At 32.0% G+C, this 22,242-nt stretch overlaps 2 protein-coding genes across 2 annotated transcripts; both read right to left on the bottom strand.

Moving 5' to 3' along the window:
- Positions 1–291: 291 nt before the first annotated feature.
- LOC129223782 (beta-galactosidase-1-like protein 2) lies at positions 292–20,040 on the bottom strand. Its single transcript, XM_054858143.1, has 2 exons — positions 18,194–20,040; positions 292–2,563 (listed from the first exon to the last, which is right to left on the bottom strand). The coding sequence occupies exons 1-2, from the start codon at positions 18,228–18,230 to the stop codon at positions 612–614; spliced, it is 1,989 nt and encodes a 662-aa protein (XP_054714118.1). The 5' UTR covers positions 18,231–20,040; the 3' UTR covers positions 292–611.
- Positions 20,041–20,210: 170 nt separating this feature from the next.
- LOC129224558 (transcription initiation factor TFIID subunit 11-like) lies at positions 20,211–21,228 on the bottom strand. Its single transcript, XM_054859035.1, has one exon. It carries the CDS (start codon positions 21,208–21,210, stop codon positions 20,509–20,511), a length of 702 nt encoding a protein of 233 aa, XP_054715010.1. The 5' UTR covers positions 21,211–21,228; the 3' UTR covers positions 20,211–20,508.
- Between the last annotated feature and the right edge of the window lie 1,014 nt (positions 21,229–22,242).

Genomic DNA, 22,242 nt, shown 5'->3' with positions numbered 1-22,242 from the left:
TTTATTAAACATTATTACAGTATGCAAATATAGAACTTTTAATTAATTTAACAAATTTGAAGGTGAAAAATATTTTCACTACGGCATTGCAACACAGTGCAATCTTAAGTCATATTTAAAATAAATCTGTTCTCATTTTCCACACTTAAGCTTTATAAGCTCAGTTATTATTCTCGCATTTTAAGTGAAAGGCCGGAAAAAGGAGTTGTATGAAATTCATTCATTGGGAGCTTATGTATGAAAACTAAAAATAAACACAAAATATTAGAATCAATATTTTAATAACATTTTGCACTGACAAAACAAAACTGGATCTTGACATGAGGTCTTTCACAACCCTAACTTCATCATGTAACAAAGTGATTCGATGTATGTATGCACACTCCTGAATAGTTCAGCTTAATTATTGGACCTAAGCAGTACACTAAAGCTTTTCGCTTCATCTAGTGATTTTAAAATTATTTTAAGCTATCAAAATCACTTTTTTTTCAATGTTCAGTTTTCTAATTAATTTTTAAAAAATTAAATCTCACATTAAAAGAAAAACTTTGACAATTATGCTCTGAAAGAAGTATCAATAAAATAATCTGTTGCGATGCAATCGGCATTTGTTAATTAGAGTTCAGAACTGGATAGTGTTTGAATTCAAAATGTTCAATTTTACCGTGTAATTCAAAAGCCAATATTTCATTCAAACCTTGTTTCAAAAGCTCTTTTGGCAAAAATAAAGTTTGTTGGGGTCCAACTTTCCAATAACGACCAATATTAAAACTATTTACTATTACGATTCCTTTTGTCCATGAATTTGAAGTGATAAAAGTATCTTTTACGGTGTCTAAATTTAAGCTAGCCCTATAAAGAGCAATAGTGCCCTCACTTTTGTCTTCAATTGCACTCCAATCTAAAAGCATAATGTCATGCATGAATTTTGAGCTAAAATCTAAAGAATACATAGACCATTTCAATAGTTGCTCGCCATTGATTGTTATGTTTTCACCGATTCCCCTTCGTTCGTTATTTAATATTACATTTTTATTTGTAAAATTAATTCTACCCAAGTTTTCAACTAATAAACCAAGTGTATTTTCAGTTTTGCAAAGTAAAGAAGAATCTATCTGCGTCTCGTGACAACGGTCGCTTCCCATTACAACTGCAATGGGAGTTTTGTTTACTAGAACTATAGTTCTAGTGCCATGTCCAGCAGTGAATTTCAATCTTCCTTCTTGTTTAAGTTTAGTTTGATAATATATGAACCCGAATTGTTGTCCATAGACTTCATCCAGCATTTCCATCAAAAGTGGTTTGGCTTTTTTGTACTCTTTTACAGTCGATAATAGCTTGTCCAGAGGAAGAAACTTAGAGACTGCAATGTTATTAACATTCAAATAGTTGTCATTCATATTTATATGAGAAACATCGGAAAATGGTAAGCTTTTAGGACGGTTATAACCAAGTTCAATTTCTTTCAATAACATGAAAGTAGCAAAATACTTTTCAGTGCATCTGCCATCTTCAGTTAAAGGAGCTCCATAATCATAACTAGTTATAGTACATGTATATGGGCTGTCTGGTAATGGAAATCCTATATTTGCTCCATTTATGAATCCAAAGTTAGTTCCACCTTGGAAAACATAAATATTAAATGACGCATTATTCTTTAAAATTGCTTTTAAGGAACTTATATAAGTGTCTAGTGGGATTTCTTCATGCTTTTCGTTCCAATGATCGAACCATCCTGACCAGAACTCGGTTACCATCAAAGGTTTATCAGGTTGATGCTGCTTGAGTATACTTAATTCTTTATCAACATCGGTCTGAAAATTGGCTGTCATGAGAGTACCTTCAATAGACCCTGGAAGTAAACCTAGGGATGGCATATCACAGGTAAACAATAGCTCTTTAATTCCTGATTCAATTAATAAATCCTTAAGAAAAGTCATATACTGAAGGTCATCTATGTTCTGCTGTGTATTTCCATATGAGGCAAACTCATTTTCCACTTGAACTGCAATAATAGGTCCTCCTGTGACGCTAAATTGGTATTTGCTTACAATCTGTAACAGTTCCTTGAAATAACATGAAACAGCAGAGATGAATTTTTTGTCATTAGAACGCAGTTTAATGTCGTCTTTTAAAAGCCAGCTCGGTAAGCCGCCTAAATCCACCTCGGCACAAATATACGGACCAGGCCTCAAGATAAGAAACATGTCCTCTCTCTGTACCTTCTCTATAAAAGATTTTAAATCCAATAAACCTTTGAAATCATAGTTTCCAGGAGAGACTTCATGAAGATTCCATGGTACATAAGTACAAACAGTATTGAGATTGCATTGCCTCATTAATCTGATGCTTGTAGACCAGCGTTCAGGAAGTATGCGGAAGTAATGTAAAGAACCGCTGAATATTTTAAAGAGTTTGTTATTTAGTTTAAACTCGTCACCTGTTGCTTCTAAACCATATTTGATCCCTCCAGTAGTATAAAATTGATATAAAGTAGGACATTCAGTCTCCTCTTCTTCCCACTGAACTGAATTCATATTCTTCCAAGTATTTGATACACTAGCTAGCTAAAGGGAAAAAAACAGAAAAACCTGTAATTTTAAGAGAAGAAAGTACAGAATGCAAAGTTATCAATTACAGTTATAGAAATATACAAAGAAAATATTACTCAAAGAATATTTTTCCTTTATACAGGAACTGAATTCAAATTTGAAAGACAGACTTCCCTTTTAGCCTTAAGCGAGAGTGCCCAACTGGGAGGGGTCACCGCATAGACTCTGCCAAAAAAGTTTATCGATATTTTCTTTTTCTTTTTTTTTTTTTTGTTAGGGTGGATGGGCTCTTGCTCTTGGGAGAATGGGCGCCAATGCCTTAAGTGGAAAGGATTCCAAATTTTTGTAAAGGAAGGAAAGGAGTAACACATAACTTTTTGTGTATTCCCACATTCTAGAAGTTTCTGATAGACATTTTTTCCTTGCCAAATCGATCCCAATTTTTAACAATAGCTTATTTTAATTCCACTAAATTAAGCGTAGTTCCAAAAATTCAATAAATGTTTAACAAAAATTAATTTTACCCAACATTAAATGAAAAAAATAAGATTTCACAGACAAGATTTGTACTAAAACTTCAGTAAAGAACAGGAACAAAAGTAGGAATGTTTTTCAATCAAAAGTAAAAATTCAAAATCTATTTAAAAAAAAACGGTTTTTACTAACATAAAAATATATTAGTTTTCTGGGAATATTAAAGTCACTGAACTGATAATGCATTAGCTCTAATGTTAAAACATAATAACAAGCACTAAAGGAAGAAAATTGTTTTTTTTTTTTTGTGTCAGTATAGCTAATCTTATGAAACGGGAAACAAATTTTCAATGTTATTAGTTCATTATAAAAGTGGAAAAAATTTATGAAACCAAATGCTTGACAAAATCTGATTGCAAAAGCGAAACATTTTTATGTGAGCAAGAAAATTCAACTTTTACAAACTTACACATGTCATTCATTTGCAAACGTTGATTTCAAACAAACACACGAAAAAGTGAGATACAGTATGAGCTCATCAATCGGATCAAATTTCTAGAGGTAAAAATATTATGTTAACTTAAATAATGATTTAAAACTATGACAACATGAAAAAAAATTTAAAATATAGAAGTATTATTTTTTAAATTATTTTTATTTATTTATTATTTGTTTTTGTTTCTTTAAACATCATTAAACATCTCTTAAACTTAACATTTTTTCAAACTAAACTATTCTGAAACAATAAAATTAAACATTTATGTCTAAATAGCTGACATGTTTAAGCTAAGTTTATTTAAAAAATAATATAAAAACACAAAAATATTCCTAGCGAAAATAAACTTAAGTAAACTACTTAAAATATGTGTATGCATGTGGGGAGAAAACCTTTGAAAAGTATAAGTATATGCTAGAAAATTGCAAGAAATGAAACAGACTTCTCTAGTTCTCAACAATGGATTACTTTAAATATCATCCCCTCAGAGAAGCAGTAAGATATATAATCCCAGAAATAGTACTAAGATATCTTACTGTAGCTCTGAGTGGATGATATGGTCAAAATAAAAGGGTAACTAAATCTCCAATCACTAAATATATAAAAAATGCTCTGTTGACGGAAAAGAAAAACCTCATTACATACATTTACTCTCAAATGAAAAAATCTCTGATGGAATACGTTTTGGATCTTTAGAGTAAAGAGGGGGGGGGGGCAACGAATTTAAATTAAGATTTTAAAATATCACACAAAAACAGGTACAAAATTTCGGATTTCTAGGTCTCCATTTAGTTCTAATACACAACAAATGTCATAGATACAGTAATTTAACAGCTAAGTATTTAGCAATGGAATGGTTTTGAATCAATACAATTAAAATTAATTGTTGATTTAGCATAATTACAGTTACCTTACTTTAATTCGCTTGCATATTGTTATTTAAAAATATGTCACTATGTACAGCAAAAATATTTTCATGTCTTATGGTAAATTAGTTAAGAAAAAAAAAATAAGTTACCTGTAAATTTCACATGTAAAAAACATTGTTTTACCTTTTCAATCAATCATTCTTATTGCTTCAATTTTTCTGTTCTGTTTGATGAATGATGACTCAATAGCAAACACACAATGAAAACAAGATATTAAACAGGGGCTAAGCTGACACAAGACGTCAACTTTTGAGCTTTCTCTCTCATGTGCTTATGTGTGTGTTAAGTGTGTATTCTTATCAATTTTGGCTATCTGCAAGATAATTATAGGGTACTGATAAAAAGTACTGAGGAAAGTGTAAAGCATGTAAAAAAGTAAGAAAATGGCCCACTTCCAAAAAAAAAAAATTGCCTGAAAAAGTAGAATAACAAAAACATTAAAAATAGGAACAATTAAGAAAAAATACTGGAACAAAAATTAAAATGTGTAGGATCCCTGTATTTAGTAGCAATAAAAAAAAATAACTGTTCTCATTTTAGGGGTCAATGTAGAAAGCCTTAAAAAATATCAATACCTGTTTTAGCTGCAACATGATGGTTGCCTCCCACAAGAGCGTGCAACCAATACCCTCTAAAAGAAAATATAACCCTTAATCCCCCCCCCCTAAAAATTCAGATAGTTGTTTATCTTTGAAGTAAATAAATATTTATTCAGAATTATCATTGTTATGATGAAGTAGCAAGTTCTACAAACAACTTTTTTTTCTGACTTTTTCAAAAACTTACTGATTACTTTTATCAGTTCTGATTTTTATTTCAAATTTTTCTCCCACGATCGGATACGTGTGTAACCTGAATAAAATCGCTGACACAATATTCAGCTGTATAGCATTTGAAAACTCACACCAAAAATTATTACAGAATTTGTATAATTATGTCCAAATCAAAGTTTTTCATGAAAATTAACATAAATTTTATTTAATAGCCCTTTAAGAAAGCTTAGTAATAAACAAAAATGAAAAGAATCAAGTTCTCAACATAGATACAGAAACAATTGCATTTTTATGAATAATGAAAAACAAAAAAAAACTTTTAATGAATAAAATAATTTTAGAGTAGAATTTTAATCTAGGCAAGGAGAACATACACTGCCGCAAAAAAAAACCCTTCCAAATGCTTCTGACATTTCGTCGGCTGAATCTTATGAAAAATTACCCCCTGAAACCGAATATGTCCTCCGTTTTCCTCTATACGTACCAGATTATTTGGGGGGGGAGGATATCCACCACCCAAATATTTAGAAAAAAGCAGCAAAAACGAAACAAGGGAACATTTTATATAAGAATCATCCAGTATTGGGTCTTATTCGTAAATCATCGATAATTCGGTGTGACTCGTGTGTAAGGTGCAACACTCACAAGAGTTGTTTTTTTTTTATTTATTTTTTTCTTTTACATCGCGAAAATATTTTTGGACATGCATAGGCGTCGGAACGGGGGAAACTGAGGGAGCTTGAGCTTCCCCTGGAATATTTCAGACTGGCTTAGCTCCCCCGGAAAATTCTTGCACTGCTGCTTTTTGCCGTACATTAATTACCTCAAACCTGATTTCAAAAATGTGATCTGCCTTTTTAGGGAATTTCGGAATTTCTACCCAATGAGCAACAAAAGCAGCGAGCAGACGGAGTGGTCAGTGCACTTGAATTCACCTTCACCTTTTTTTTCATTGTTTAAACACTCTTGATTGCCGAAATGCGGGAAAGTGGACCCTACTCGGCGGCCTGCGAAAATCAGTACCAGTCAGAGGCGTAGCATAACCAAACATTTTTTTTGGGGGGAGAGGGGGGGGGGACACCAGAGCCATCACCAAGAAAGGTTTTGCTACCCCGCCCAGTTTTTCTGAAATCGTCACCAATTTCATATTAGTAATGAAAAAAAAAAAAAAAAAAGCAGAAAGGAAACCTTTACGATTTTAAGAACATGTAATAGAAATGATAAGTTAACAAATAGAATAAAAGTGTCGAAAAGAGTTTTTTCTGCAAAATTTGAAAGCAAATGCAATCTCTGAATATTATTTAGGAACATCCAAGCAAGGTTATGCATGATTTACCTCTGAGGAACGCTGAAACGAACATTTCGAACATTTTTTAAAGAAAAGAAAGTATTCAGTGTTTAGTACAAATCTATGACAAGCGTCAGTCAAGTAAAAAATGAATACGTAAATAAACATAACTTCATAGGGGCTGCCAGCATTTTTTAAATTTCTTTTTTTCTTTTTCTTTTTCTTTTTTTTATGTAAAAATATCATCATGAAAATAGTGATTAAGTAGAGAAAAATATATGTGCCACCAAAATACATTTTAATTAGAGAAAAAGTTGAAACAGAGTAAGACGAGATTTAAAAATGTCATGACTAGTCACACCACTGCTAGTGTGCTAGTTCTAAGTGTTTAAATACAAAAGGCGAAATTAAACGAAAATTTTATCGCGATGTTCTGGACACATTACATCTAAAACAAAAGAAAGTGTAAAAGCTAAGATAAATTGAACTACCAAAAAATTCAAAATGTTTTTTTTTTTTTTTTTTTTTATTGACGGAGGCCGCAAACGCTTGTATTTCAAACAGATAAAAATATAAGGCTAGAAATTGAAAATTTCATTATGGAAAAACCAAACCACTCAAATAATTTTGGAAATGAATAGTACCTGAGAGCGAAGACACATTGGCTTGGTTGGTTAAAGCAGCGTGCTAATGAGGGAAAGGGTGGGAGTTCAAATAATCGTTTTAATGGGTTTTTGTTTTTCAGCAGAATTTTAATCCAAGTTTCGAAAATTTTATTAATGAGCTTCAGCCCCTCCACCTCCACCAATATAATTTAAAATAATCTTAAATTTCGTTTAAGGTCTTACCTTTCAAATAATTACTGTGGTAAAGCACCCGAAAACTCACCCCTAACATCATTAAAAGTCAAATAAAATTGTTTTTGTAGCTCCAATTCGGAAAAATTTCCTGTCTTCATAACGATATCAAAGATGGCACACAGCTGCGTTTCTTAGATTGTTCATTTTCGACCAATTTCTGGAAGGGGGGCCCCGGATTTCTCCTCTAATTAACATCTCCGAATAATGTCTAAAACTGCGTTTTCAGAACAACAATTTTGAAAAATTTCCAGGAAGAACCCTAAAACACCAACCTCCTTAACGTAATTAGAGAAAAAATATAAAATTTTTCAAGTTTCAATTTCGAAAAATGCCGAGGAAAACGCTCCCAGGCCACTTTTCCACCCTATAGCATTAACAAAGATAATCTAGAATACATTTTTAAGACCACACAAATTAGAAAAAACATCCTATTTTTGATTTTTGGGCAAATTTCTTTTTAATTCTGGAACAAAAGATTAAGTGTCTAGCAAGCTGGGGGTGATGAGTCAGTTTGGCATTTAAATATGAATAGCATGGGTGCTCCAGACATAACTAAAAAAGATTGCTAAGGTTGTTTGTACTTGTTCAAATAATTTCAACTTTCCAAAAACTTATCTCATTTTAAGTTATCTGACTCCTCAGATTATACTTTACGAAGTTACAATTATTCTTGTTTTTTTGCTTTCTAAATTACGGTTTTTTCGTCACTTACAGATATATTTTCATGACAAAATTGTTACTTTTCATCTACTATTGCAGAAAAAAAAACCCAACAATATTATTATATTAATATTTTATAGTTTCTATCAAAGACTTTTACAAAAACTTATCTGAACAATATAATATATAACGAACACTTCATTTTAACACATTTCCAACGTTCTGTTTCTCCGCCCTCCTGTTTTATCTATTCGCCTTTTTCTAGTTCTCAGAAAATAAGAAATTCTTCTAAATGCTACGCTGTCGAAGCCTCCCCTTTCCTCCAAAATTATTACAGAGCACCTCAAATTTTGTTTTCAAGGCTCCGATTCCCTGAAAATTACCGAAAGAGAGTCCCTTTATATCTTGCCATCCAACAACATGGGAGATTATGTAATGTTCCGTTTTTGAGATTTCAATTTAAAAAAAAAATTGCTGGGCCCCTAACGCCAACAAATATGATCCACAGTCGTGTGTTTTAGCGATTACAATTTTGAAAAAATTAACCAGAAAGAACCTCTGAACCTTTTCTGATAACACCATTGAAAAACGCTCTCTAGTAGGACTTCAAGTTTAAAAGTTTCGAAAGTAGAGCCCTAGTACAGTCTTTTCCTCTGACATTATTGAAGGTTGTCTACAATTACGTTCAAGACTTCAAAATCGAAATATTGGGCGGGAGATGTAAATCGATTCGAAAAATCGATCGAGGACAATCCTTCGAATCGTATGGTATACAAATATGGTATACAATCGCGTTTTTAAGACATTAATTTCGAAAAATTTTCAGGGAAGTTATTCAAAACTTTTCTCCCCTCAACATTACCAAAGATCGCCTAAAAATTCGTTTTTAGAACAAGAATTCTAAAAAAATTTCCGGGGGAGGATCCCCGAAACTCATCTATTTCTACGTGCTCATCATTGAATATTGACTGACCTTCTTTCAAAACCAGAAGTTTTATCACCTCATTCTCTCCACAAACAATTGATACAAGATAAAAAAGAGATGGAAGCTTCGAAGCTAATTTCATATGTAGAAAAAAAAAGTCCCATCCCCACCAATTATTTTAAGGGGCCACTGCTTCTGCCCCTTACATACCAGACACTTCTCATAATGTGTCCCAGCTCCCCCTACTTCTACAAAGTTCCTACGCCTCTGTGGACATGGGAATAATAGAAACAAGTAAGTCCTATATTGTCAGAAAAAAATGTTAAAAACATCTTTTTGAAAAAAAAAAAAAAAGCTGTAGGGTCTGGTGGGGAAAAGTGGTCAATGGGGTAAAGTGGTCATAATTCAAATAAATGGCTATAGCTTGGAAATTAATGTTTGAATAAATGTGAAAATTTTATTTCAGGGTAGTGCATTTATAAACTATATTTTTAATACAAAATTTTACAACTGGCAAAATTTTATTTGGTAAAAAAAAAATATTTTGTGTAAATATTAAAATTCTTAAAATCTAAACACCTTTTTTAACTTCCTTGGGAAATTTTGTTTGTTAGAATTATGAACAGATTGACTGCACAGAAAGCTTCCTACATGTCTCAAGAACTCTTACTCATTAGCAGTCAGCTGAATCTATTTTGAATAATTTGTTAGAACAATTTAAGTAAGATGGGGTAAAGTGGTCATAATATTAAGCTTAACGAATATTGTTCTTCTAAAGTCACTAAATCTTTAAGTATAAGGCAGATATAAATTAAATATTAATTTCACTTAATATGTATTGTTTTTACAATAAACAGGTTTAAATATACGAGTATATGCGTATGTATACGCATATACTCGTGTAGGCACGTATATATACGTATTCACATAAATGCACCAATAAACACGTATTTGGGTACCTGCAAGTATTTTTTATCTATACAGATATACATTCGACTATACACGTATATTCCCGCTTATATGCTCGTATATATACGCACAATTATATACTCAGGGAGACACGTATATACGCGTACGTACTCGAGTAGACACTTGCATACAAGTATATGATATACATGTATACAGGGTGAGTCTAAACTCTTGGTCAAATTATTAAAAGGTGTTAGACGGGAGGATTAGAAGCAAGAATCATAAGAAACATCCAGAATCAAACTCAAGGCTGACGCGCTACACGGACGCAAAGCCAGAAACTGATGGATGCAAAACATGTCACAAATTTATTGCACAAAGACAATTTTACACAACATTTTAGTTTTTAAGAAAATTTTAAAGTTATTGATGAAATTTGCGGCCGGCAGCTGTAATACATGCATCGCAATCACTCTGTTGCAATTACGAGACTTTTGAAAAACTTTCATCAGTCGCTGCATATTCGTTGCGATGCGTGTATTAGAACTACTACAGGCCGTAACTTTTAACAACTGCTCTAAATATGTCTTAAAAACTAAAATGTCAGGTAAAATTATCTTTGTGTAACAAATTTGTGACTTGTTTTGCTAACGTCAGTTTCTGACCTTATGTGCATGTAGCGCGTCAGCGACTAAAAGTTCCTTATGATTCTTTGCTTCTTATCCTCCCCTTTCACACTACTTAGATTTTGCAAAAAATCTTGGATTCATTCTGTAAGCATACATGTATATTAGCGGATATACACGTGGATACATGTACTGATGTATGCACGTAAATGCACGTATATACGTCTAACAGGTATATAATCGTGTTAACACGTAAACATACGAATAATACTCATTCTTTCATATATATTTACGTAAGTAGACACGTACAAACACGCACTGGATATATCCACGAATTAACTCGTGTATACTCGTATAAGTATATATGTACACTTATGTATGCGTATATACGTCGACTGTACACACATATACTCAGATATGCATGCATCTACTCGAGATACAAGCGTAAAACACGCATATGATGTTCTTTTCTACGCTTTACTCGCATATACACGTGATACGTATATACTCGTGTAGACACGTATACACTCCTATAGGTAATCACGTATACATGCGTGAGTATATACGTGAATACATGTATATACTTGAGTAGGCATGTGCATGCATCTGATGTATACATGTATCTATTCATATATGAACATGTTTACTTGTCTACACGACACGTATAGTAGACTCGTGTATACCCGTATATACTCGTACATATACTTGTATCTATAAAAATAACTGAAATATAACAAAAATTAGGGTTATTTGTAACGATTTTGCAGTTTTTTTAAACTATGACCACTTTACCCCATGCTATGACCACTTTCCCCCATCCCATGGGGTAAAGTGGTCATAAATACAAAGGGAAATGAAAGTGTTATAAAACTACTTAAATTCAATATTTTTCCCCTGAAATGCAACGTACCGTGTTCTTTAATAATGCAATGTAAAATAATAGCAAATAAAGTTGAAGTGTTTAAAGAATTTATTGTTTTTATTATCCACTTAAGTTGAAAACCTACAATTTTATGACCACTTTACCCCACCAGACCCTATAAAAAAAGTTTTTGCTGATTTTTGAAATACAGTCAATTTGCGATAACTCAAATCTAAAGGGTCCGACAAAAAACTTCGACTTATTGGAAGTTCGACTTACCACTAGTTTTGGTTTTCGACATTTTAATGTTAAAAACCATCGAATATTTTAATTAATATATACATATAACAGACAAATTACAAAACTTAAAAGTTTTGCACAAAATGCACAGTTTAATCAAAAATATTGAGAGAAAAAAAATCAAAAGCAAGGTTTTGATTTCGATACTGCTGGAACCACTTGAATAGAGTTGATTCTACTTCAGAAAAAGTGCACATCTTCATTCGTTTCAAATTCGGATTTATGGATTCCACCGCTTTAGAAGTTTCTTTTTTTTTCTTTTAATATTATTGACACAGCACTTGCTTAGATATCTTTAATAGTAAAGAAAACTCACTCTGTCTCTCAGGAACTTATCAGCAAATGATTGAACTAAAGAATGAAGGGGTACGCATCTTAACTTAAGTCAGCCTTTGAATAAAGGTATCGTCAGTTGACTTGACAACTTGACAGCTTAAAAGGAAATTCTTAGTCCAGCAATATGTCAAAATGTAAACAGTACAGTACAACAAAAGAAAACAAGCTAACTCATTTCTGCACGTGTAACTCCATTATCGCACATTGACTCAACAGGTGCTCTTCTTGTTTTATATTCTGCATGAAATGCAAGTGAAGGTGAATTAATTTTTCTGTCATAGTCACTTGTTTCTTTCTTCCTTTTTTTTTTTTTTTTTGTTCTTTCGAAATAAATTCATCTTTGAAAAAACTTCGAGTTATAGGAAGTTAACTTTGAGATATTGAGAATAAATAGCATGGAATTAAATACAAAGGGGTCGGGACTTGATAAAAACTTCGAGTTATAGTAATATTCGAGTTATCAGACTTCAAGCTATAGCGAATTGCCTGTATTTGTTGGGGGGTGGATATCCCCCCCCTTAAGTCTCCTTTTTTGTTATCAGTGTTCATGATTTTGAACACGGAGCCTTTCTTTGAGCCCTCCAAAATAATGTTAGCACTTAATATAATGCTCCTTTCTCGCCCAAAGGAAAGTGTAGGGGAGAAACGGACATCATATTCGAATTCAGGGGGTCAATTTGCAGAAGAATCAGCCGGAATAGCAAAAGCATTTGAGAGTTTTTTTTTGCTGCACAATGTGTTGGGGGGGGGGTGGAAAGTTTCCTTTTTTTGCGACACATGCACAAGATTTTGAGCTTTGCACATCTTGTTATTTAGAATAATGTTTATGGCTATTGTAACTCTCTTTTTCCTCTCCAAATAAAAAAAAATGTGCATCACAGGACGCTTAGCAGAAGTGATAACTTTCATAGGATTAAATTATTATCATTATTTAATCCTATGAAAGTAACAATTGGCTTATGGTAGCTATAATAATCAAAAAATTTTTTGCATTGTATGTTATCTAAAAACCTTGCAAAGACTGCATCAAGTAAAGTTCTGTGACTTGTAGTGGCTTCTTCTGGCTTATTAACCATTTGTAATTGTAATTTGAATTGAAGAAACGATACTAAATTTTTAGCTCAATCAGAAGCAAAATTAACATTAAAACCTTCTTTATGATTTTTTTAACCTTGTTTTTTCCGGCATGCCGGGAAGAATCAGGAAACGGTATATGGAAAATCTGGTGACCCTCACATTTTGCAGAATGCCAGTAAATGCAGGGTAATACGGTAGTTTGTTCTAATTATGTACACCTTTTCACAGTTCGAAACCTTAAATGAAGCGAGATATTTTTAGTATAACTAATCACAAAAATGTTTTTGTTTTGAAAATAAATTTAAAGATTTAACAGTTGTAAAATGTTAATTGTAAATAAATGTTATCACCACAAACAAACCACAAACTTATGGGGTCTAAATAGTGCTAAACTTTTAAAAAAAATCAATTTTTGGAAAAAAAATAAATAAATAAATAAAAGGTTGTACTGCCATTTATTTTGAACAAATTAGTACCAAATTTTTATGGATACGAGAAAAACTTCCCGAGATATTAAATAAAATATATTTGCTTACTTCCGATATTTGCGTTTGACAGGATACAGCCACGCTCACTTTCAACGCATTTTTCTCAAAACACAAAATTTGGAGTTTCACACATTACATTTCAAAAACTTGCTGTTCTATTGCTTTGAAATTTTTTGTGAATGTTTTTTGTAACTTATTTTAAAACTTATACAGCACTTTGGCTTAAAATATGTGAAAAAAAAAATATTTTATGACAATTTTTACCTTCAATTCTCAGTTTTTTAAAGAAATTTTAGGTTTTATAAGTTCAAAAAATTTTAAAAAGTTAGATATTTTTTAAGAAAAGGTGTATAGTATTTGATTATGATAAATTTGTGCAATGTAAGACCTTTTTTGTAAACATTAGCCCATTACTATGCTCAGCATAATACATGGAGTGAAGATCAGTTTTTATGATTTCGAAAAAAGGCATTCAGAGTTTTCTATTTCAAAGACAATAATTTTTTATTTAAAACTAATCTAAGTATACTAAATTGTTTACTGATATTTTCAGTTACAATCATAAAAAAATCAAATTACTGAATTGTTTTTCTTAGGAAGTAGATTTTTAAAAATCGAGCTCTCTTTCTACGTGCGTTATTATGATAACACTATTAAGACCCCTTAACACTAGAAAGACGGCGTTTTTCGTATACCTAGAAAGACTAGCAGCGGTCACTTTGACCGCCATACTTAAAAGATTGGAAATTTCCTCTTTTCGGGATTTTTAACCATAGAAAAGATTTGTTTCAACATATCAGAGTTCGATCAAGTGAAATACACATGCTTAACGCAATTGGTATTGAGAGAGAGCAAATTTGTACAAAAAAGAGGAAATTTTTTTAGCATGTAATAACTAACAAGTACTATAATCAAGCATCAATGTGTTTGGTTTAAAAAATATCTAACTATCGCAAGATACCGTACATTACTATCTTTTACAGTATTTCGAAATACTTATGTTATCACGTCACCTGTATATTAGGCATTAACAGTTTTTTTTTTTTTTTTTTTGGCAATCAGAACAATATTACCGCATACTTTAATTTCACACTATTTTAATCTTTTTCCTGAGGTATATACTTATTTATAAGTATCAAATTTGATCAGTGGAGGTGGCTCTGAGGAAATTGGAGAAATAAGAGTTCTGTTTTTGAAATTTTACCCTTTTTTTTCGACGTCGGACCCTTTTCCCTTTTTCTTTTACTGTTTTTTATATTTTGAGCATCAGTTTTTATTAGCAAGGTTTCTTCTGATTCTAACTCAGAAGAACAATCCTTTTCTGCAAATCTAGGCTCCGAAAAATATTCGCAATAATCTCATGAAAGCAAACTATTATCATCGCTAGGAATATATTTCTCTTCAGATAAGTCAGACTGTTCATTCGAATCATAATCTGTTTTAGATAAATCTGCAACAGTTTCAGGAATTAATGTTCCTAAAAGTTTTGCTTGTCAACGGTTCTTCTCGAGTATCATGAAGATAATTATGTGACTGAGCACTTCATTATCATCGAAGAAAATAAACGTCAATGCTTCAAGCAAAGCACATGCTTTGGTGCACAAAAGAATTCCAGCAAACATTTTCAGAATTTACCTGTTTATATTTACTTCTTTTTAGATCCAAAGTAATTTCACATGTCCAGTCACATGCTTTTCAAATTTACCTTTCTCAACTTAGCCTCCTGTGCAAATAGCAGAAATCTGAAAACATGCATCCAGCAGGTGTTTCGTATTTTCCTAACAGTTCAAAGAATTAAACCTGACCAGCAGGTACTACTCAAGTTCAAAAGAACATTACTCACCCTGACAACTAACAATAGTCCATAGTACACACAACTGATAAGAGAAAAAAGAAGAAAGCGCATGCAATAAAGAAAGGTTCACATAGCGGTCAAAATGACCGTAGTCAGTCTTTCTAGGTATAAACATTTATAGCGACTATAATAATAATCCTACAGAAAAAAAATTTAGTGTTGTAAAATCTTAATAAATAGTTACGAAAAGTCAATGAAGGAAAAAGAGTTTGAAAATTAAATGCAGCAAATACACGCATTTGAAAAACGTTTGCGGTCAAAATGACCGCTTCCGTCTTTCTAGTGTTAAGCAAGAAATCGGGAGACAGCCAAAAATTGGGAAACTCCCATTAAAACAGTAGATTTGGCAGGTATACAGATGTAGGTCTACACATTAACCCTTTTATCATGCATTGTTTATTATAAATCCCAGATGGTTACCTATGAAAATAGTATTTTGTGAACAAATGCAAATAAAATAAATATTTTGCAAATTAAATAAGAAATGCTGAGAAAAGAAACATACATTACTGTTATAATATGATATGATTTATTTACAAAAAGAAAAAAAAAACCTGATTACAATTATTAGACTGATAACATTGACAGATGACATTTATATTGATTTTGATGCTTCAAAAATTAAATACATTTTACAAATTTAATTACTTAAAAAACAAAGCAAATGCAGTGAAATCTCCTCGCTAAAATATCAGATACCATGAAAAATTTCTTGATAATGATAATATTTTGCAGTCATCAATAACTTGCATAAAGCATAAGGTAAATTGTCCTTCAGTTAATAACATTCCGTCAAAGTTAATTGCCATTGTGAAACAATTGCGTTTGTAAATGCAGTAAGTTGGATTTAAATTCCAGAAAATGAAAGAAAGTTATTGCTTTTTTTTCTCCCTTACCCTAACCTGAAAGATTTTAAACTTTGTGTCTAGTCTCAGAACGCAATGCTCAGGGTTTCGGTTTTTTTTGTTACTTGCCAAAATGCTGAGTCAGATCAAGCTGCTTATATTTGTCCCTAATAATGTCAGAGAGATATTATAAACGGGTATTGTAATTTTAAAGATTGAATCTACTGTCTTATATGTAACATAAAAAGTATTCCGGTTCAATCTGCAAAACCTCTATTTTCACAACCTTTAGTCCTAGCTGGATACTTCCAATTGCAAAAATAAATCGGATGCAGAGTTAAGGTGTTGAAAGTTTGAACCAAAAATAAAAATGAGTAAAAAAAAAAAAAAATTAACTATTTATGAGGACCTAGGTCCCCAACTTATATTTAGAAAATCTAGATTGACATTAGTACAACCAATATTCACCAAGATATGAAATGCAGCAGTTTGTAACATACACCACTTTATGCTTGCCGTCAATAACACCTTTTCGGCGGTTAACAAGGGTTTAAAATTATATGTGTGCATAGAGTGACTCCAAATTGTTCGAAGTTTTGTATTGTGCTTTTGCGTATCATGGCATAACATTTCAACTTATTTTTGAATAACAATGAAAAATATAAATACTTCGTTTTTACGGTAACAACCTGTAATTTTTCTGAAAGGGCGATAAGTTCCCATCTCATCTTCTGTAGGATTGTTTAAAACTTTGAACTCGAATATCTCCTTGAGTTTTGCTTGCACAAATGTCAAGTTTTTTGTGTTATATTTTTCAGTGGAGATTATTTCCCTGAATATAAGTTGGGGGACCTATGGCCCATTCAAAATGTTAAATTTTGTATTTTTTGACTGATTTTTATTTTCTATTCAAACTTTCAATATCTTAACTCTGCATCTGATTTCGAACATTTTTGCAATTGGAAGTATGTATCTAGGACTAACGGTTGCGAAAACAGAGGTCTTGCAGATTAAACTGGAACACACTATATAATCAAGTGTTGCTATGGTCTTGTGAATTATTACCTCCATGTTAATTTTACGGATGGATCAAGTTACATCAGCCAAATATTTGCTGATTTTGCTTGCACTCTCAAGTACTGTAAGTGTACTTTTCTTAGTTGGATACTCCACCTTCGAGTAATAGGTGTCCATTCAGGTTTCTAGGTATTCTTGCCTGCCTTTTATTTATGGGTTAACAACTTGAAATTTTAAGAAAACTGCGATTTTGCGGCAATGACCTTTATCATACACTAAAGCCAAGGTTTTGCAAAATAAATAACTTTATTAAAAAGATATACAAAAAAGTTTTTTTAATAATGAAACCTTTAATTTCTAAGCAAATCGATATTTGTATTAAACAAGAGACTTTGAAATAGAAAAATATGTAAGAAAACTCTTTAAAACATATAAACGAAAAAATCTTAACAAACAAATATAGAACACTTATTTTGTTTCAAGTCCATTTAAGAAATTGAGAATTTTGTGAGAGGCCTATTTAAATATGAATTTTTGTGAAAGGTTTATTTCTAGGGGTTAGAATTTCGTTGAGGATCTGAAAACAAAACAATTTATTTCAAGATGAACTGTTGCACTTTACTAAGCCTTTACACTTTCAGGCTTTTCATTTCTTTTTGCACAGAAAAACAAAAACTAGTCATATTGACAGCATAATGGTATAGCACATTTCAATACATATTTTGCAATATTAAACACTTAAATTGAAACTTTGATGTGTCTTAAAGAGTCTTTTATGGTATTCCTTTGGCAGTTTCATACTCCTGACAGGTTTAAAAGTCAGAAAATGGCAGAAACTTACACAGGCAAAAAGCTATTTAATTTATAATGCAATAAGTTAGTAGTCAAAAATTACGCAACATATGACTATGATCGACTTACATTTAGAGGATTTTAAACAGAAGTTCTCCAACAACATCTGTCATACAAGCATGTTCACGGCTTTGAGCTTTCTGCCTTTTTCTCATTTTTGCCATTTGTCTGAAGAAAAAAGTACTGAAATTAGATGCATAAAATATGAAAAATATAATTAATATCAATAACATTTTTGGCCAATAATTTGTAGATAACAAAAAAGTCAATTTTTCTATTGATTTGCAACACCAGAGGTGTCCACCTGGGGGGGGGGGGTCATGGTGCAGATTGCGCCACTGAAATTTTTAGGGGGGTGTTTTGACGGATATTTTTCTCATTTGGGGGTCTTGGCAATATTTAGGGGGGTGCCCCCTTGCTCTTAGGAGGTGGGCCCCCTGGTTACACAATAAAATTGTATATAATATAACACACATTAATGTTATCAAGACTAATGAATTTTTAAATTTTATCAAAAATAATCATGATTGAGAAACTCATTTAGTAATTTTTTTTTATACACATGTATGTAGGGATAAAATTCAGGGTGAGATTAGAGCCTAATTTCTCAGATCCCCTCCATAAAACTAGTCTCGGCAAGCAAGACTCCTGCTCACGGGAGATTCAAAAATTTTGTGTGAAAACCTATTTCTTTTCGTTTTATATAGCAGTTACTGATACAGTAGAGGGTGGTTAATTGAATCAATCTCTTTACTGAATCAAATTGTCAGAAACAGAAAATTGAATTAGCCGCTTTAATCAATTGGCCACTTTATTCAATTAGCCGCTTTGTTGAATTAGCCGCTTTATTGAATCAGCCGCTTGATGGTATCAAAACTGTTTAGGACAAACATGATCCATAAAAAATTAAAGAACTAGAAATTTCTTTTGAACAATTTAAACATTAATCTCTTAAGTATGAATGAATATTTGAACCCCTTAATTGTCAAGGGGGTATACATATATGCCTTGCTAGGCTGAGGTATTACCTGTTTTGAGCACATATATATATGCTCTTCTGAAATATTGTTTGCATTGCATTGCTAACAATAAAATTATTCCCAATGCTTTAGAATCCTGGTATTTTTATTTGTTCTCCCATTCTTGAGTTCATTAAAGTAAAGTTTTTAGACAGCAACATTTGAACGCATTCCCCCCTTAATGCATTGCATAACTATGCACGCCTAAATATAGATTTGACAAAAAAGTATTTTAAAAAAATGTAGAATCCATTTTTATTTTGCCAATTGATCTAATATGCAATTCATGTATATTGCTTTTTTAACAAAGACATACATTTTTTAGCTACATAAAAAGCTCTTTTTCAGTACATGAAAAAAAAAGCTACCATAGCTTCATTTTCCATAAATTAAAATCCATAAATTAATTTTAGCTAACTATTATAGTACTACAAGCAAAGCTAAACATCCCTCAACTGTCATACATAGTCTGAATAAAAATATTTATTTACAATTCCATTAATATACTGCCTGTCTTTCACGAGAAAAGCTCCCGCGGTGCCGTTTAAGTCCGGGCCCGTCTACTGCCATAGAAATGGACTTCCTTAATTTTCTGCAAGGAGAGTGCAGTTTCACCACTCCTCCTCTGGCCTTTGTGCTGTTGTTCGGGTTTTTCCAACATTAAGCTTCCCTTGGGAAAATGAGACATGCCTCGTTGTTATAGCAACAGACAGGCCAAGACATTTCGGCGGGGGCTTTTCTTATGACGGTAGGACAATAACATAGTTAACTAAATTGCCACAAATAGAAACTTTTAGTTTTTAAGCATATTTTTCTTAAAAATACAAAAAATGAATGTGTAGTAAAAAAATAGTCAATCAAAAAATAGCAGTTTACTCTCTAAATAATCACATTCTCAAAATATATATTTCAAATTTGATTTTTTTTTGGAAAGATCACTGCAAAATAATAATGAAAAAAAAACTATCAGCACATAAAAAGCTGTTTGGTGTGTCAACAAAAGAAAAAAAAATTACCCAAAAGGAAAGAAAAAATTAAAACTATCAACAAACTGCAGTTATGTTGACACTTATAATTGTAGTTTTCAATACACAATTAAAAACAAATGTAGTTTTTTACATACTTTGATCATCAACATGAAATTTAATTTTTTAGAAATTTAAATACACTTCAACATATAAATTCATATTGAATTTAACAGACAATAACTTTTGATTTAAATTTTGTCAGTTTGGATGCATAATTCATGATGATTGACAGAAAGTGATTAAAGTGACAGATTAATTCAAATGATTTTGTTTTATAAGTACTAACTTTGAACTCATTAATATTTTTTGAATTGCATAAATGGACTAAAAATTATAATCAGTGGAAAAACATATTTGGTTTGGGACGGCTACAAGGTATCGTATTTTTTAAACGCAAGCGTCTAACAGCTTCTCTTAAATGTTTTGGTTGCAAGGGTCCAATATCACCATTCCCTTCAGAAACATCCAAGGCTTCCTCGACCACTTCTCCCACAAACACTTTTGCAATACCTGATACAGCAATGACCACATTTTGGGATACAGAGCTACCAGTTATAGACTGCATCAATCTTTTGATAGCAGCTTTTGGAAAAGCAGACCTTCGATACATTTCATACCTATTCAACTGGTCTTCTGAGAAATTAGAAACAAGGACTTGCATTCTTTCTCTTTCTTCTTCTTCCATTTGTTCTTTCGTCTTGGTTGGTTGTGAATCAGGTGGGTGATTTGTGTCATCACTATCGACATCAGCAGGAGGTGGTGAAGAATGCTGTTCATCAATGCTGACGTTATTTGGAGGAGCTGGCAGCATGATAGAACAAGAAGTATTTGGTTCTTGATCTTCAGCAGGGGAATCTTCATCGTAATCATCATCTTCATTGCAGTTGTTTGGAAAATGGTTTTTCATTAAATCATCTGAATTCGTTTGAGAAAGATTTATTTCAGCTTTAGAGTTGGAACTGTCAGAATGGAGTACATCATCGTCAAAACGAAGGCGTTTCGCGGGAGGAGCTTCAGAGCTATCAGGTGAACCATCCATTTTAATTCTAACAATAGTAATCACCTAGAAAAGGTTTTGAAAAGCCTAAATGAATGTTCTGAAAACAGGATGATGTTAAAGCAATGTCTCAAATTTCTCTTTTTACAAATGGCATGGTTCATATTGAAAATCAATAAATAAATGAATATGAATATGGAATATATAATAAAAATTAGAACAAATACTCAAAGAAAATAAAAAAGTTTGAACATCCATCATTAAAAACACAACCGTGGTGCCCAACAGTTTTTGACATGAGTGACCCACCTCATACTAAGATGAATTTTACAGGCCAGAACATGCATAAAATTTGAATATACCATTTATACTTGCATGTAAGTCAGTCTTGCGTACAAGTCGACCCCCTACTTTTAAGAGGAAAATCGGGGGAGAAATCAAAAACCCACGCTCGTACAAGTTGAGCACCTATTTTCTGAAAAAAATCGTGCACATTTTGCTGCTATTTTTGAATAGAAACTTTACAAAAAGGAGGAAATGAAATGTAATGGAAATTCTTATGCTCAAAACTGCCCGTTTTTTATTATTTTGCACAAAAAGGTTTCACTTTTGCGATCGCGATTTTTGTTAAGGGTTCAATTTCACTAAATTACATTATTTGTTTACTAGTTGCTTTTATTTTTTTGTCAAGTGCTACACTTAGGTCATGGAAAAAAACATATAAGTTATTATTTACTGGGTTTGGTCATTAGTCAGGCAGAAAATGTTCTTGATCTGGGTGTCTAAATAAACAATATTTCAAGCTTAGTCAACAGTGCAGCATTACTAGTAATAAAGTCAACAGAATGCTTGGGTTTATCAATAGATCTATTTCAAACAAATCTAAGAAGGTTCATCTGCTTTATATAGAAGTTTGGTAAGACTTTATTTGGAGTATGCTGTTCAGTTTATGGTCTCTTTATCTCAAGAAAGATGTTTCTTTATTGGAAAGGGTTCACAGACAGGCTACCAGACTAGTAAGACTTTCAGGCTTAGATTATGATACCAGATTTAAAAGGCTTAACATGTATAGCC

This window comes from Uloborus diversus, chromosome 6 (genome assembly GCF_026930045.1).
Source record: "Uloborus diversus isolate 005 chromosome 6, Udiv.v.3.1, whole genome shotgun sequence".
In the NCBI taxonomy this organism is placed as follows: Eukaryota; Metazoa; Arthropoda; class Arachnida; order Araneae; family Uloboridae; genus Uloborus; species Uloborus diversus.
Note: the sequence above shows the minus strand (reverse complement) of the source record. Positions and strands in the feature narration are given on the sequence as shown.